Consider the following 17,981-nt stretch of genomic DNA (forward strand, 5'->3'; position numbering starts at 1 on the left):
TATCCAGTGAAACAATTAGAGCTGAGTTGTGGAACTTGTTTCATGCCTGGAAAGATCCCCTGGGGCTTTGTGGCCCTTCTGTGATCATTGGAGCAGGCTGGGCACTTGAAGAGATTCTCTAATTTTTTTTTTAGAGGACAAGGGTTCGTTCATTCTTTGCCCAACCTTGCACTAGCCATGAAGGTTTTCTCCCCTGGCATATAATATCCTGCTCTCTGATACATAGATTGGAAGATGAAGGTGGTCATGGAGTTAAAAAAAACATTTCAAAACAATGTGATATGTCGGAGTCATTACTCTATGCTAGTTATTTTACATTAATATGACTGAATGGTAGAGAGATGTAATCTATTTCCACACCTTCTTTGCAAAGTACTTCTCAGATCTTTATGATATAACTCTAAGACTGTGTATCCACGATGGTAGTCACTAGCCTGTGTGGCTATTGAAATTTAAATTAATAAAAATTAAATAAAATATTTGGTTCTTCAGTTGCACTAACAGTAATGTAAGTGCTCATTATTTGCGTGTGGCTACTTAGTAGCTACCATTGTAGACAGTTCAAATGTAGAACATTTCTATCATTGCATAAAATTCTATTGTTCTGTACTCCTCTAGAGGAGATGTATACGTCTTTTGAGGAGGTCTTTGATGTTTTATCCATGTCTTTTAAAGTGTAAGCTTATTGAAGAGAAAGAACTGTGTTTTTTTTCAAGTTGGTCAGAGGTTGTTCTTACAACTTTGACAATACGTTACAATGACAGTAGATTTGCAAGTTACCTAACTTTACTATGAGGAAAGCTTCATTCAGGTTAATCAGTAATAGAGATTTACTGTCTTAATCTGTAAAATACTTTTAAGTTGGGCTTCTGGGAAATAGCATTATGTAGTGAAAAAGAACACTCACTTTCAATATAAGAAACATGATCTTGTCCCAGCTTTGCCACTAACTAGTTGTTAGACTATTTTCCCTCCCAGACTTATTTATTTTATAACTGGAAATATATTTTACAACTGCAGATTTTATAACTGGAAATTTATAACTGGAAATACTTTTTTTTTTTTTTTTTTAATTAAGTGAGGTCTGTGCCCAGTGTGGGGCTTGAACTCATGACCCCGAAATCAAGAGTTGCGTGTTCTACCCACTGAGCCATCCAGATGCCCCTGGAAATACCTTTTGATCCCCTTCATTCATTTCACTCATCCCTCCCCCTGCCTTTGGGAACTATTAGTCTGTTCTCTGTATCTGTGAGCTTAGAGTTTTGTTTGTTTTTAAGATTCCATAGATAAGTGAGATTATATTTGTCTTTTATTATCTGACTTCTTTTACTTAGCATAATGCCCTCAGGGTCCATCCATGTTGTTGCAAATGGCAAAATTTCATTCCTTTTTATAGTTCAGTAATACTCCATTGTGTGTGTACACATTTTTTTTAAACGTTCATTTGTCAGCGAACTCTTAGTTTGTTTCCATATCTTGGCTGTTGTAAATAATGTTGCAGTAAACATGAGGGTGCGTATATATTTTCAGATTAGTGTTTTCATTTTTTCTGATAAATACCCAGAAGTAGAATTTCTGGATCATATGGTAGATGTATTTTAAAATTTTTGAGGAACCTCCATACTATTTTCCATAGTGGTTGTACCTATTTACATTCTCCCTAACAGTGTGTATAAGGGTTCCCTTTTTTCCACATCCTCACCAAAACTTGTTATCTCTTATCTTTTTGATACAGCCATTCGGACAGATGTGAGGTGATACCTCATTGTTGTATTGATTTGCATTTCCCTGATGATAGGTGATGTTGAGCATCTTTTCATGTATCTGTTGGCCATCTGTATGTCTTCTTGGAAAAATGTCTATTCAGGTCCTCTGTCCATTTTTTAATCAGATTGTTTTTTGCAGTTGAGTTGTGTGAATTCTTTGTATACTTTGGATATTAGCCCCTTATCAGATACATGATTTGTAAATGTTTCCTCCCATTCAGTAGATTGCCATTTCATTTTGTTGAAATGGCTTTTTGTTTGTTGTTTATTTGCTTGTGGTTTTCTTTGCTGTGCAGAAGCTTTTTAGTTTGATGTAGTCTCATTTGTTTATTTTTACTTTGGTGGTCTTAAGACTTTGGGCATTTAATTATCCAAAGTTTATTTGGGATTCAATTTCTTCATCTCTAAGTTGCAGATTTAAATAAAATATTTTTAAAAGTCTCTTGTTGTAATAGTTAATTATGAGTACTTTGTTTTCTCAGATACAACTTTTATAAAAGACCTATGGTTTTGAATGGAAGAGATAAAGAAAAGGAAAAAAAAAAAGCGTGATGAAGCTGCTAAGAGAGTCCTGCCCTTATTCAGAATTATTTTAAGACAGAGCATTTAGCTGTAGATATCTCTAAACCGCTACCCAGGAATATGAGAAAGATTCTGTTGGTCTTAAGTTGTAATAGCCTATCATAAATATTGCTTTCATCATGTTCATTCCTTCTGCATAAAAACCATGATTAGCTTTGGAGTCACACAGATCTGAATTTAGATAACATTTCTCCGATCACTAGTTGGGTGGCATTGAGTGAGTTATGTAACCTGTCTGCCACAGTTTCCTATTGGATGGATGAAATGATGTGTTATCATGATCTTTTAAGAGCTTGCAGCCAATTCAGAGGGATAGACACCTTATTACAGTCGTGGGTGGGAAAGTTTATTATAGACATATACCACATATCATAAAAACAGAAAAGGACATTATTTAACTGAGACCTGGCCATGGTAGAGAAGGTAGAGAAGAGAGTAGAGGAGGGTGTTCTAGGGGGAGTAGTATGCGCAGAGACCCCCTAGTATTTGAGGTCTACAGCTAAAGCACAGAGAAGGAGTAGAAGAGGATGGTAAGAATTAAGCCTGGGAATATAGGCCAGCAAATGAAGGATTCAGAGTTTAAACTTCATGCTGAGCACTGTGGGATCACATTGAAACTTTGAAGCCTGTATTTACGAGAAGGGTAATATGAACATATGGGGAGAGAAGGAGCAAATCTACTTTCAGATGTTCACTCTAGTGGGAATGTGGAGAATTGATTAAAAGCAAAGAGACCCATAGGAAGCTATTTTTTTCCAGTTTAGGTGAGAAATGATGAAGAATTGTATTAGGAAAATGGAAGGAAGGGAACAGATTCTATACGTGTTAAGGAAGTAAAGTCAGTATTAATTGGTTGCTGGTTGATGTGGGTTTGAGGAAGATGGAGGTTTCTGTCTTACGTAACAGAATGGATGATGGTGACTTTTCATTGGGTAAGGAATACATTAGGAAGAACTGACTAGTGAGATAATATACTGTATTTAAGGGGCTACACCCCTAAGCCAAACTGCCTGGTTTTAAGTCCTGGCTTTCCCATTTACTAGCTTTGTGGCCATGGGTGTGTTACTTAGTCTCTTGTGTTTTCATTTTTTTTATTAGCTTCGTTAAAAAATTGCTATTGAAGTATGGCTGACATGCATTGCTGTATTTCAAGTGTACAACATAGTGATTCAACAATTTTTTTTAAATTTTTTTTCATGTTTATTTATTTTTGACAGAGACAGAGCATGAGCAGGGGAGGGGCAGAGAGAGAGGGAGACACAGAATCTGAAGCGGGCTCCAGGCTCCGAGCTGTCAGCACAGAGCCTGACGCGGGGCTCAAACTCACAGACCGAGAGAGATCGTGACCTGAGCCGAAGTCGGACGCTCAACCGACTGAGCCACCCAGGCGCCCCTCAACAATTTTTTTAATGTTTACTTATTTTTAGAGAGAGAGAGAAAGTACAAGTGGGGGAGGGGCAGAGAGAGAGGGAGAAAGAGAGAATCCCAAGCAGGCTGCACATTCTGTGCAGAGCCTGGCACAACGCTCTGTCTCACAACCCTGGGATCATGACCTGAGCCAAAATCAAGAGTCCGACGCTTAACCCAATGACCCACCCAGGTGCCCTGTGTTTTGACAATTCCATACATAATTCAGTGCTCACCACGGTAAATATAGTCACCATACAACATTATTATAATAGTATTGACTATATTCTCTGTGCTGTACTTTTCATCTCTGTGACTTATTTATTGAATAACTAGAAGTTGGTATCTTTAACCCCCTTCACCTACTTCATTAGTTTCACTTACACATGAGTTGATGGGTGTAAAATGCTTAGAATAATTTCTGGCATGTAAGCACTGTATGTGTTTACTGTTAGTAGTAGAAGATATGGCTTAGTTCGCTTTTAGACATAATGAAGAAGAGTTGTATATGAAAATATGTAGGATGCAGTTAGATATATGAGACTAGAGCCCAGTAGAGAAGTCTGGGCTGGAGATAACATAAGGGAAGTTATATAAGTAGTAGTTGAAACTAAGGGAATGTAGAAAATATCCCTGGGAAAACAGGTGCAGTCAAAAGGCCAAAATGGGACATTACAGAACATCAATAATTTAAAAAATAAGGAAGACGAGCTTATGGATGTAACTGAGTGGGGAGTGAATAGAGGCATAAAGAAGAATACTAGGCTTAGGGTCCCAGCTGCCAAGAGCAGTGTGGGAGTGTTTAATGTCAAGTGTTATAAAGCTGATAAATATGATAAGATTGAAGAGTCCACTGGATTTGCACCAAAGAAGGTCAAAGGGTGACCTTAGAACACTTCTTTAAAATTTGGTATGAAGGTCACTTTACCAAGGACTAAGGAATAAATGGATCAGGAGGCAATAGAAGTAGTGAGTTTAGATCTCTCTCTGTCTCTCTCTCTCTCTCTCTCTCTTTGATTCTGTTTTTTAAGTTTAGTTTTATTAAAGTAATAGTTTAAAAAACCCAAATAGTTCCATAAGGCTTAGAAGGAAAAAGAGAAAAGCAAACCTGTGCCCCTTTCTTCCTGTCTCTTTCTTTTTTATATTTGGAAGCCAAAATAAAATTGTCTAGCTTTTTCGTATAGTATTTACTGCTGCATTTCATAAATTACTAGGTATTTTCCCAAAGAATACAAAAATACTAATTCAAAGGCATACACGTACCCTGATGTTTATAGTAATATTATCTACAACAGCCAAACAATGGAAACAACCCAAGTGTCCATCGACTAATGAATGTGTAAAGAGGATATGGTTTATATATACAGTGTAATATTACTGAGCTGTAAAAAAGAATGAAATCTTGCCATTTGCAACAACATGGATGGAGCAAGAGTATTATGATAAGTGAAATAAGTCAGTCAGAAAGACAGATACTGTATGATTTCATTCATGTGTAGAATTTAAACAAAGCAAATGGGAAAAGGGAAAAAGAGAAAGAGGCAAACCAAGAAACAGATTCTTAACTAATAGAGAACAAATGGATGATTATCAGGGGGGAGGCTGGTGGGGGGGGTAGTTAAATAGGTGATGGGGATTAAAGAGTATATCTATTGTGACGAGCACAGGGTGATGTATGGAAGTCTTCAATTACTATAGTATTCCCCTGAAACCAGTATAACACTGTATGTTAACTAACCGGAATTAAAATAAAAAACTTTAAGGGCACCTGGGTGGCTCAGTCAGTTAGGTGTCTAACTCTTGATTTTGGCTCAGATAGTGATCTCACAGTTCCTGGAATCAAGCCCCGAGTCGGGCTGCTTGGGTTTCTCTCTCTCCTTCCCTTTCTGCCCCTCCCTTACTCATTCCTGCTCTCTCTCTCGCTCTCTCTCTCAAAATAAAATTTAAAAAACTTTAAAAACTAAAAATAAAATAAAAATTTGTATCTTTTACATCACTTCTTTCCTTTTTTCTTCCTTTTTTAAATTTAAATTTTAGTTGACATACAGTACAATATTGGTTTCAGGAGTAGAGTTCAGTGATTCAATCACTTACATGCAACACCCAGTGCTCTTACAAGTGCCTTCCTTAGTACCCATCACCCATCTAGCCCATCTCCCACCCACCTCCCTCCGTCAATCCATAGTTTGCTTTCTTTTTTTTATTATTACTTAATTTTTTTTAATGTTTGTTTATTTTTGAGAGAGACAGAGACAGGTTAGGGGCAGACAAAGAGGGAGACACAGAATCTGAAGCAGGCTCCAGGCTCTGAGCTGTCAGCACAGAGCCTGACGTGGGGCTCGAACTTTCGAGCTGTGAGATGATGATCTGAGCTGACGTCAGATGCTCAACCAACTGAGCCACCCAGGCACCTCTAGTTTGCTTTCTATCAAGAGTCTCTTGTGGTTTGTTTCCCCCTCTCTCTTCCCTTATTCTTAAAAAGAAAGTTCACAATTTTTGGTTAAATTAATATTTGGTACTTTATTGTAGCTACATATATGTTTACAGAGGAATGACAGTATATTGTGATTTCTTTAATTTTTTTTAAAACAGCTTTTATAGTTGATAATTGCCTTTTATTTCTTTATTTTTTGCTTAATATTCTATGTACATATTATTAACATGTCTCCAGAATTTCAGCAGAACTGGAAGGTTCCTCAGTAGCTTCAAACATCCCAGAACATCTGCCAAATTCTTTTTTTTTTTCCCCCTTGATGGATCTCTCCTAGAGCTTACCATGGTCTTGGTCTAGTGTAAACTTCTGTTGTTCTGTACAGGCCTGCTGGAGAACTGTTGTACCCATGCATTCCTTTACTCTCATCTTGGGAATTTTCTTTGCTTCTTTACTATTTCTGGATCTCATATCTTCATCTTTCTTGGTTCTCCCTGTTTTGATGGAGTACCTTCTTAAATGCTTCTTAAGAAAAGGGGTACTAAGGAGGTAAAGTTTTCAAGACTCTGGGATAGTTTGGCTAGATATAGAATTCATATAGAAATGCTTTTTCAGGGGCGCCGGGGTGGCTCAGTCAGTTAGGTGTCCGACTTCGGCTCAGGTCATGATCTCCAGTTTGTGGGTTTGAGCCCCGTGTTGGGCTCTGTGCTCACAGGTTGGAGTCTGGGGCCTGCTTTGGGTTCTGTGTCTTCCTCTTTCTCTGTGCCTGCCCTGCTCACACTCTGTCTCTCTCTCAAAAATAAATATTAAAAAAAAAAAACTGAAAAAAAAAAAGAAATGCTTTTTCATCAGATTTGAAAATATTTTTTTTCTATTATCTTCCAGTGTTCATTGTTCCTGTTGAAAAGTCAGATTCTGTCTTGATTCTTACTTCTTTTTATAAGAGTCCGCCTGTTTTTCTTTCTCCTCAGAAGCTTTTAGGTAGGTCCCTTTCCCCCACCAAACTTCAGTTGTTCTGAGGCTTTACAGTGATGTGTGATGGTTTTTAAAGTAATTTTTTAAATGAGTTGATCTTTTCAATGTGAAAATTTGTGTCCTCTTCTTGGAACTGTTCTCAATAAAGATAGTCTTTTCCTTTCTTAATTCTTTCTTTCTTTAACTCCTACTAGTGGATGCTGTATTTTATTTTAAGCCTTCCACTTTTATTATTACCATTTTTACCTTTGTGCTCTTTTTGGAATTTGCAATCAATTTTCTAACACTCCTATTGAATTTTTTCTAATACTGTATTCAATTTTGAAGAGCTCTTTCTTGTTTTCAGGAGAATCCAAAGTGGTTTTATGGATGCAGTATAATCTTTTATGTATCGGAGGATGTTAATTGCAGTTTCTAATGATTTCTTCTCTCTACATCATCTTATTTCCTCAAGGCTCTTTTTGGTTTGCTTGTTTTGGCTCTTTTCTTCAGTGTGGAAGTTTCTGGTGATTTTTGGCTGCCCATTTTTAAGAGAGACTGAGATGTTTTGTTATGTGACAGTTTTACTAACTAGGGTTTGCCATCCAGCATAATTTTCCTTCCACATACCAACCTGTAAGAAAATGCCAGATATTTTAAGTGTTGGGTATGGCCACAACTTACTTCTAGATTCTTTTTGTCTGTTCCACCCAGGACATTTTAGGTTCTGTTTTGGCAAAAACAATCTGAAATTTTCAGCAGCATACACAGGGAAAGTTTTCTCTCTCTCAGACTACATGTACAATGTGGTCCACAGTGCCTTCTGCTCATGATCCTCATATCAGGACTCAGACAAATGGAGGTTCCATTATGAAACTTGCTTGTAGAATTGTTGAGGCAGGAAAAGAGAATAGGGCAGATTGTGTACTATCTCTAAAAGCTTCTACAAAAAAGTGTCCATGCCATTGATACTCACATTTTCGTTTGCCAAAGCAAGTCACGTGGCCATGCCTAATTTAAAATGCAGAGTAAAGTGCAGGCCTACCATTTGCCTTGGAGGAGAAGGAAACCAGAATATTTGTAGCATCTGTAATGGTGACCACAGTGGCATTCTACTTATGCGTGTTCTATAATTCCTTTATCCTCTTGCTATTTTATAATATTTGTATCTTCCAAGAATGAGATGTCTAAGTGCCCTTACAGCTTCAACACCTATAGCTGTATGACCTAAACACTGCCACTCACCCCTCACAAGTTGTTGAAAATTACTATGTTCGATAAACATAGTGAAAATAAAAACAATATTCCATAAAAGATGGGAGCTGGTTTAACCATAGCAGTTTCTTTTTTTACAAAAAGGCTCAATAGCTTGACAGAATTCTAAGACATTTTTGTTTCTGTGTTGAATCACTGGCAATATTTAAAAAGTACTTGCATACTTGAATTTATAAATGTCTAATTGGGAGGTTTTCGATGGCCAGATACCTCAGCTCTCTTAAATGGTATTCTTGGTTGAAAATGAACATGCATATTTTTAAATATATCTTAAAAGTTTTTTTAAGTTATTCTATGTTGTCATTAAAAAAATACTTCAAAAAGTCAGTACCCTTTTGTCAGATAAAATTTCAGTCACACTTACAGGTGCCTGGGTGGCTCAGTTGGTTAAGTGGTCAACTCTTGATTTGGGCTCAGGTCTTGATTTTACGGTTGTGAGATGGGGCCACATGTTGGGTTCCACACTTAGCCTGGAGCCTGCTTGGGATTATCTCTCTCTCTCTCTCTCTCTCTCTCTCTGTCTCTTTCTGTGTGTCTGTCTCTCTCTCTCTCTCCCTGTCCCGTTCACGTGCTCTGTCTCTCAAATAAAATAAAATAATTCAGTTTCATTTATTTTATTTTGTGCTGTATGTTCATTAGTTTTAGTTTTATTGTTGACATTAATTTTGTAAGCCTAATAACACTATAAAAACTGTGTTGCTAAATCTAAACTTTTTCTCTATCCATATCTCTTTTCCTTTATATTCAATTTAGTACGTTAATTTAATTTAACTTTTTAGAGTTTATTTATTTTGAGAGAACAAGCAAATGGGGGAGTGGCAGGGAGAGAGGGAGACAGAGAATCCCAAGCAGGCTCTGTGCTGTGAGCACAGAGCTGGATGCAGGGCTAGAATTGATGAACTACGAGATCCATGACCTTAGTCGAACTCAGACCTTCACTGACTGAGCCACCCAGGCAACCCTAGTAGGTTAATTTTAAATGATATAATTTTATATTCCTACCCACTAAGTAAATTTTAATTTTAATTCTTTGTATTTGAAAGTGACATTGACTCATGTCAGTAATCATGCAGATACCTTGCTTAATTTCATTATTTGAAATACATGAGTGTTTGAAACATTTTTTTTTTAATTTATTTATTTGTTTTGGGGGGGGCAGAAAGAGAAGGAGAGAGAGTAAATCCCAAACAGGCTCCACGCTGTCAGTGCAGAACCCACTGGGGGGCTTGAACTCACAGAACTGTGGGATCATGACCTGAGCCAAAACCAGGAGTCAGGTGCTTAGCCGACCTAGCCACCCACGAGCCCCTGAAACATTTTTATTTTCTTTTAAATTTTTTTTTTTTCAACGTTTATTTATTTTTGGGATAGAGAGAGACAGAGCATGAACGGGGGAGGGGCAGAGAGAGAGGGAGACACAGAATCAGAAACAGGCTCCAGGCTCTGAGCCATCAGCCCAGAGCCTGACGCGGGGCTCGAACTCACGGACCGCGAGATCGTGACCTGGCTGAAGTCGGACGCTTAACCGACTGCGCCACCCAGGCGCCCCAACATTTTTATTTTCAAAAAAACCACAACAGGAAGTAATGCCATAGTATTCGCTTGCTCTTGTATGATGATTTTATGCAGAAGTTTTGGGCTACATAGTAGAAACAAGTGAAGAATTCATTATTGTTAGTATAATGGAACTTGTTTTACCCTGAATTTAATGACTCAGCACATTGTCTAAACTGTCCTGCTTTTAGTCAAGAAATGGAAAAGTCTAGGGGCGCCTGGGTGGCTCAGTCAGTTAAGCGACTGACTTTGGCTCAGGTCATCATCTTGTGGTCTGTGAGTTCGAGCCCCATGTCGGGCTCTTTGCTGACAGCTCAGAGTCTGGAGCCTGCTTTGAATTCTGTATCTCCCTCTCTGTCTCTGCCCCTCACCTGCTCATGCTCTGTCTCTCTGTCTCTCTCTCAAAAATAAATAAACATTGAAAAAATTTTAAAAAAATAAAATAAGTGAATGGAAAACTCTAGCTTTAGAGGTAGTTGTTTTCATTTCATACATCTACTGATAATTCAGTGAATGATTCTCAAAGTATTATAACAAAGCATATTATGTGTTCACTTGTTATTAAAGAACTGATGATTATATTATGTGCCTGGGTCTTGCCACATTTGTGTATGTCACATGTGCCCTAGTAGTAATTGCCCTTGTTTGATTTTTTTTTTTTTTTTTTGGTAAGTGGCCATGAGCAAGCCTGAATCTTTAATGAAAAAGCAATACAGAACTGTAGTATTGTACTGTAAATCAAAAGCACAGATTTTAATACACACACTGAAAGATACCTGTAGAAATTTCTGAAACCTGCACGTCCACACGTAGGGTAATCTGTTAGGGTTTCTGCTGACTTACTTTGCAGTATAATATACGTGTTTTATATTACAGATTTTAAGGTAGTTTAAAAATATTCTTAAAATAGAAATTTGGATAAATTTCAGAATCCTTGAAGCATTTCTCTGAACTCCAGAATTCTTTAAATTTGTAAAAAAAAAAAATCTAGTTTAAACGTCACTCTTTTGTAGGGCTTCAGATGGGGGCAAGCAGCTTTAGTTGTGGAAAGCTGAGTTTTTGGTGATTTTTTTTTTTCATTGGATAAACTCAAAAAGATAAGCTTGGAATCTTTATTATATGTGTGGTATGAGAGGTTCCTAATTTTTTGCTTATTTCTAAAAGGGAAAGTGGGCACACTTCCCATTAGTTCATGTTCCCTGGACTTATCCCCATCACCAATCATTACAACAAAGGTGAATATCATTCTGTTCTCAAAGCTAAATCAGCCCCAAGCAGAAGGTAGAAATTGCCTGGGAGGAAAGGATCAAGTATAACTGTTCAGAAAATACTCTTAAAAGGAGAGCAGGATCTGAATATCAATTGCTGCTTTAGTTTCATGATCTCTGCTCCCATATGTTCTCTAAATCACCTGCCTGCTGCCTAATTCAAGCATCGTCCCAGCAGTCCAGAGTATACAGTCTGAAATTAATTCTGCAGATTCTCTTTGTAGATGAATATAAGAACTTTATTCATTTTTCTTAATTCCATTCATGTTCATTTATTACTTCTTATTTAACTCTCTGTCTTTCTGTCTGCTCCTCCACCATTCACCTTTTCCCTCCTTTCCAATTATATAAGTAATATAAAATGTCTGATTGTAAGTTACTAGCACATTTAAGTTTTTGAGATTTGTTGGTAATGTCCAATATAGTGCCATATACACATTGGTCTTTACTAGATAGATACTTTTATAAATAATGATAACTTCAATTTCAGTTTATTACTTTTTTAAAAAATGTAAGTATGCCAAGATATCTCTTACCCATAGTGTCTCTCTGTCAAAGATATATTTTTACAATATTTTTAAATGAAAAATTTGAAACATGCAAAGAAGTTGATAGAATTTTAACAGTGAACACCATTATATTCAATATCTAGATTGTATAATAATTTTCCTATGCTTGTTTTTTCACATTACTTTGCCCGGTTCTCTCTCTGTGGATCCATTAATCCATTTCTTTTGATGCATTTCCAAAGAAGTTACAGATATCAATACACTCCCTCCTTAAATCCTTCAGCATGCATATCATTAACTAGAATTCAATATCTTTTTTTGAGGTAAAATTGATAGATGATGAAATGCACAAATTGTAAGTGCACCTTTCAGTAACTTTAACAATGTCTCCACTTTTGTAATCTGAACCACTCTCAAGACCTTGAATATTATCATTCCAGTAAGATTCCTGCATGTCTCACCTCAGTCTACACACCTACCCCCATGCAACAACTATTCTAATGTTTTCCTACCATAGGTTAGATTGGTGTGTTCTAGAAATTCAAACAAATGGAATACACGGTCTGTACTCTTTTTGTATAAAGCTGCTTTCACTCAGTATTGTTGGAAGACAATTTTCCCTAATTCTCTCAGATTGCTGCATGTCTTGTGAGTGAGGCAATGGCTTTCCTTTGTTCTGGGCTACCTTTTCAAGGATGTTTGTATAGCAAACAACCCTGGAACACAGAGATAGTGTTTCCTTGCAGAGTAAAGGGCAAGCATACTTACTGCCCATTATGAAAAATTCAGCTTCCCTAAGGTCAGTGTTCCCCTCTTGTAATGCAACACACTGTGTGTAGGTTTCATTTGACCTTATTCCTATCACCCTGTGGGAATAAGGGCTTGTGGAACCAGCACAAAAAATGCTGATTACCTGTTTCTACTACTGCTCTGAATAAAAAACATCCTTTGTCTCTGAGTTTGTAGTACTGTGCTTTCTACCAAAGTCCAGAGGATACTGACTCCAATGCAAATTTGTGGATTTTTTTCTCATACCACCAAACAATTCTCCAATACCAGCTAAGTATTCTACAGTTCCACTCATTTCTGACACTATCTGCCTGGAATTATTATCAGATCCTACAGGTTAAGTACAGATCCCACAGGCTTAGTACAAGACTGCTCCCCATCACCCCGCTTCAGACATTACTTGTAAGTCCCACCTTGTCACATGTGCTTCTGACCTAATGGCTATAGATTCGAGGTTCCAACAACCTTCTCCATGGGTTTGAGTAATTTGCTAGAGCTACATCCAGAACACAGAGAAACATTTTGTTTACTAGGTCACTGCTTTATTATAAAAGGATATAACCTAGGAATAGCCAGGTGGAAGAGATGCATAAGGCAAGATATGTGGGAAGGGCACAGAGCTCCCATGCCCTTCTAGGCACGTGATTCTGCAGTATCTCCACATGTTTACCAACTTAGAAGCTCTCCAAACCTCACCTTTTTGGGTTTTATGGAAGTTTCATTACAAAACCTACATTGACTTACAAAACTTATATTGAAGATTGGCAATTAAACTCAATCTCTAGGGGTGCATCAGTGGCTCAGTCGGTTAAGTGTCTGACTCTGGCTCAGGTTGTGATCTCGCGGTTCATGAGTTTGAGCCCCGCGTCAGCCTCTGTGCTGACAGCTCAGGGCCTGGAGCCTACTTTGGATTCTGTCTCCCTCCTCTTGGAGCTGGGGTTGGGGTGGGGGTTGAGACCCATTATCAACATCCTGTGGTAGAGTGGTATATTTGTTGCAATCGATGAACCAATAATCCATCATAATTACCCCAAAGTCTATATGTTTATATTATGGTTCACTCTTGGTGTTCTGTGGGTTTGGTCAAATGTGTAATGACCTCTATCCATTGTTATGGTGTCATGTGGACTATTTTCACTGCCCTAAAATTCCTATGTGTTCTACCTATTTCTCTCTCTTCACCCTCTGCTCCACCCAATCCCTGGAAACCACTGATCTCTTTACTATCTCCATAGTTTTAACTTTTATATGAAGTCATATAATTGGAATCATACAATATATAGTATAACTAGAGGTAAGATTATGGATGGTCTCAGTCTACAGTCTGGGAGAGGTATTGTAGAATTTTGAGACTAATAGGCTAAGATTCATTCTGAGAGAATATGTAGATATGGAAGATGTTATGGAGTAAGGAGGAGACTTGATGCTGAAATGCCAATGAAGAAACAATTACAATTACCCAGGTAGGAGATAGTCAATTATTTGTCTATTATTATGAGTCTAAATTGCCTTATATACTAATTTTAGGAAGGAGTAATGTAAGATAGAGTTAAAAAAGTTATTCTTTAAGAATACCATGAAGAATAGCCAGAACTTAGTGGTCTACTAGAGTAGAATTTTACTGTAAATTTGGAGAAACAATTCACTTATAAATGATACCTATCAAAAATTGTAATAATAGAAGGTGAAATACACCCACATACTAAGAACTGTGAGGAAATAAGCGATAGAATTTATATTACATCAACAAAACATGAGCATACGATAGCTCTAGTTAAAACTGCTGTCCCTTCATTCTCTTAATTGCTATAGTTGACCTGTGTATGCTCCACTTCATCTGATTTGATAATCTGGACTTTCTTGACTGGGGAGTGAAAAAGGAAATGAAATCAAAAGAACTATTTATAATTAGTGAGGAGAAAGCTTGGGGGGTGGGGAAGGGAAGATTTGAAAATACTAAATAAAGCTTTAAAAACAGTAAATTTTTTGTTGTTATTTTAAGGAGTGTAGGCAGTTGTGAGTTTTCCCCCTTAACTTCTGCATGACATCAGACAGCAATAAAGGTGATGCCAAATTGCAGACTTCCACATGAAGGAATTTGAAGCATCAGATGACTGGTTAAAAACCGTGTTTTCATGTGTCCTATCACTTTCACCATGAATAGTCTCCCTTTGCCTTGAATTTTGAAGTGTTGTTTTTATTTGTTCCATGTAATTGTTTGGTTGTATGTAATTATTTAGCTGCCTTTAGAGTCATGGACTCAGGAGGGGTAAAGACTTTCTGGTCCGGTATTTCCCTAAGTGTGCTTGTCAACTGTAGTCATAAAGAAACGGCTCTGCGATCAATTCAGTCAGGAAATTGCTGGGTTAAATAAACACAGTCAAACAAAATTTTTATTTAGGGAGTGGAGAGGAGGGGTATGGAATCTCAGAGACTTTAATATATGCTAATGTGATTCATCTAAGGAGAAACAAGGTAGAGCATTTTACAAACTTATTTGACCACAAAATCCTGTTTTCATGGAGTCTTTCTTGGAACCATTCATTGTTCCTTAGAATACACGTGGGGAAACTCAAATCGCTTAAATTTACGGATAAACAGAAAAGAGATGAAATGGCTCTATCAAAGCTGTGTAGCTGTTTACTTAAAGAAATGGACTTGACCCAAGGGCTCCCATCATACTTAGTTTTGCTTCCTTTTGCCCCCAAATTCATAAAAGTCTTTGAAAACTACATGATATTCCAAATTAGACCCATAAAATACACACAAAAGCATTTGAAAACATAAAACTAATGATTTAATTATTTTTAGTTATTTTGAATTGGCACATTGACTTTGATGAAAAGAGATCGAAAAAGCCAATTAATATTTGTAACCAAGGTTGCACTTTTGCAGTCGGGAAACTTTTTCCCCTCCACAAAAATCCACTATAATTCAAACTGTAAAAATCTATTTCCTTTCAAATTATAAAAAACAAAAACGTACAATAATGTGTATACCAACAAGCTTTCCCACTTTCCGAAAAAAAGAACTGAAGAAAGGAACCTCCTCTCTATATAAATAAACATGCATGTTTTAAAAACTTCTTTACGTAGGTGGTATTATGGTATTTTGTAACTGGAAGCCTGTTCCTCCCACTGCCCTTCACCCATTTCCCCCCAGCCATCAGTTCTATGTATTTATGAATCTGTTTCTGCTTTATTTGTTTGGTTTTTTAGACTGCACATATAAGTGAAATTATACAGTTTTGTCTTTTCTGTCTGACTTGCTTCACTTAGGATAATACCCTCTAGGTCCATCCATGTTGCAGATGGTGAGACATTTAGATCTTTTCATGGCTCAATAATATTATATAGCTACACTCTAATCTGTAAAATTGGTTTCCCATTGGTGGACATTAGGGTAGTTGTAATTTTTTTTTAACAGACAGTGCTGCAGTGAATTTTGATATAGGTCTTCTTCTTTTGTTTTTGAACCTTTGTGTGTGAGTATGTCTGTAGGAGAGTCCTTGAAGTGGAATTGCTGGGTCAAAGAATATGCACATTAAAATTTTTGTAAGTATCACCAAATTGCCTTAAAAAATGGTCTTAGTTTATCTCCTATTGCCAGCATTGCAACAGGAAACCTTAAAATGGTGTAACTTTTATTGAACTTAAAAAAAGATTTCATACTTTGTAATGGCTAATAGTGAATATCTTGCTCTGTGAATTTGAAAATCATAGAGAAAATTTATAAAACATTGATAATCATGATCTCTCTTTCTCTCTGTCTCCCTCCCCTGCTCTTTACAGAGCAAATTATTCATGGAAGGATTTAGAAGCCTAAAAGAAGGAGAACCAGTGGAATTCACATTTAAAAAATCTTCCAAAGGCCTTGAATCAATACGGGTAACTGGACCTGGTGGGAGCCCTTGTTTAGGAAGCGAAAGAAGACCCAAAGGGAAGACACTACAAAAAAGAAAACCAAAGGGAGATAGGTAATCATTTTACTTTGTTAGTTTATGAGTTTATTGTATTTGGAAAAAAATTCTGAAAATTTATTTGTATTTTCTATGTTATTGGGCTTTATATATTCTAACCAAAGTAAATAAAATGCTATTATTGTGTAGTTGAATAAACTCTATCAGGAATATAGGCTACCTTGCAGTTTGAACTCTCTGTGTGCACTATTTCCACCAGACTGTTCTGAGATCACAAAGGAGGAGTCAAGGTTCCCAACAGATAGTGTTGTCCCTCGGTACATCGTAACACCTCACCTGTTTTCTCAAAGGAAAATACGTTTATTGTTTCATCTTTTTTTTTTTTTAATTTTTTTTTTTCAACGTTTATTTATGTTTGGGACAGAGAGAGACAGAGCATGAACGGGGAAGGGGCAGAGAGAGAGGGAGACACAGAATCGGAAACAGGCTCCAGGCTCTGAGCCATCAGCCCAGAGCCTGACGCGGGGCTCGAACTCACGGACCTCGAGATCGTGACCTGGCTGAAGTCGGACGCTTAACCGACTGTGCCACCCAGGCGCCCCTCATCTGTTTTTAAGAGATAACTCATATATAAAAAATATAAAAAAACTGTAAAGAAATCAGGAAAAAAGTCATTTGAAATCCTAACCAGAGGTGGGAATCATAATATGTATGCAGTATTTTTGAAACTTGCATTTCTTAAATCACTTAACAGTATATCATGTAGCATTTCCTATCAGTCATAAATACCTGCATAAATTCCCACTGTGTGAATGTACCAGAATTTATTTATTTATTATTATTTATGTATTTATTTTTAATGTTTATTTTTGAGAGAGAGAGAGAGAGAGAGAGAGAGAGAGAGAGAGTGGGGGAGGGGCAAAGAGAAAGGGGGACACAGAATTTGAAGCAGGCTCCAGGCTCCTTGCTGTTAGCACAGAGCCTGACGCGGGGCTCGAACCCACAAACTGTGAGATCATGACCTTAGCCGAAGTCAGATGCTTAACCAAGTGAGCCACCCAGGCGCCCCATAATTTATTTATTTTTTGAATGTACCAGAATTTATAAGCATCTGACTTCAGCTTAGGTCATGTTCTCACAGCAGGTGAGTTCGAGCCCCACATTGGACTCTGTGCTGACAGATCAGAGCCTGGAGTCTGTTTCCAATTCCGTGTCTCCTCTGTCTGCCCCTCTCCTGCTTGCACTCTGTCTCTGTCTCTCAAAAATAAATATACATTAAAAAAATTAAAAGAAATGAATGTACCAGAGTTTAAACAAGGCTAATAAACTAATTTGTTAAATTTAAGCTGTTTTGAATGCTTTGACCTCATCAGTAGCATTACAGTGGGAATCCTTATATGTACATTTTTGAAAAATTGTCTGATTATATCCTTAGGATAAATACCTAATAGTGAAAAAATTGGATCAAAAACAGTGCATTTGAAAATTTTTGATATCTAGGGGTGCCTGGGTGGCTTAGTTGGTTGA

The 17,981-nt window shown here is 37.2% G+C and overlaps 1 protein-coding gene across 2 annotated transcripts in view; it reads left to right on the top strand.

Moving 5' to 3' along the window:
- LIN28B (lin-28 RNA binding posttranscriptional regulator B) overlaps positions 1-17,981 on the top strand; it is a 129,390-nt gene that overhangs the window by 53,991 nt on the left and 57,418 nt on the right. For both annotated transcript variants that reach the window (XM_086707512.1, XM_025925806.2), the window contains one exon: positions 16,327-16,511. In XM_086707512.1, the coding sequence (XP_086563638.1) occupies positions 16,327-16,511 (185 nt within the window). The remainder of the gene's footprint in view (positions 1-16,326; positions 16,512-17,981) is intronic.

Source organism: Puma concolor, chromosome B2 (assembly GCF_028749965.1).
Source record: "Puma concolor isolate L17-30 chromosome B2, mPumCon1.1.hap2, whole genome shotgun sequence".
NCBI lineage: Eukaryota > Metazoa > Chordata > Mammalia > Carnivora > Felidae > Puma > Puma concolor.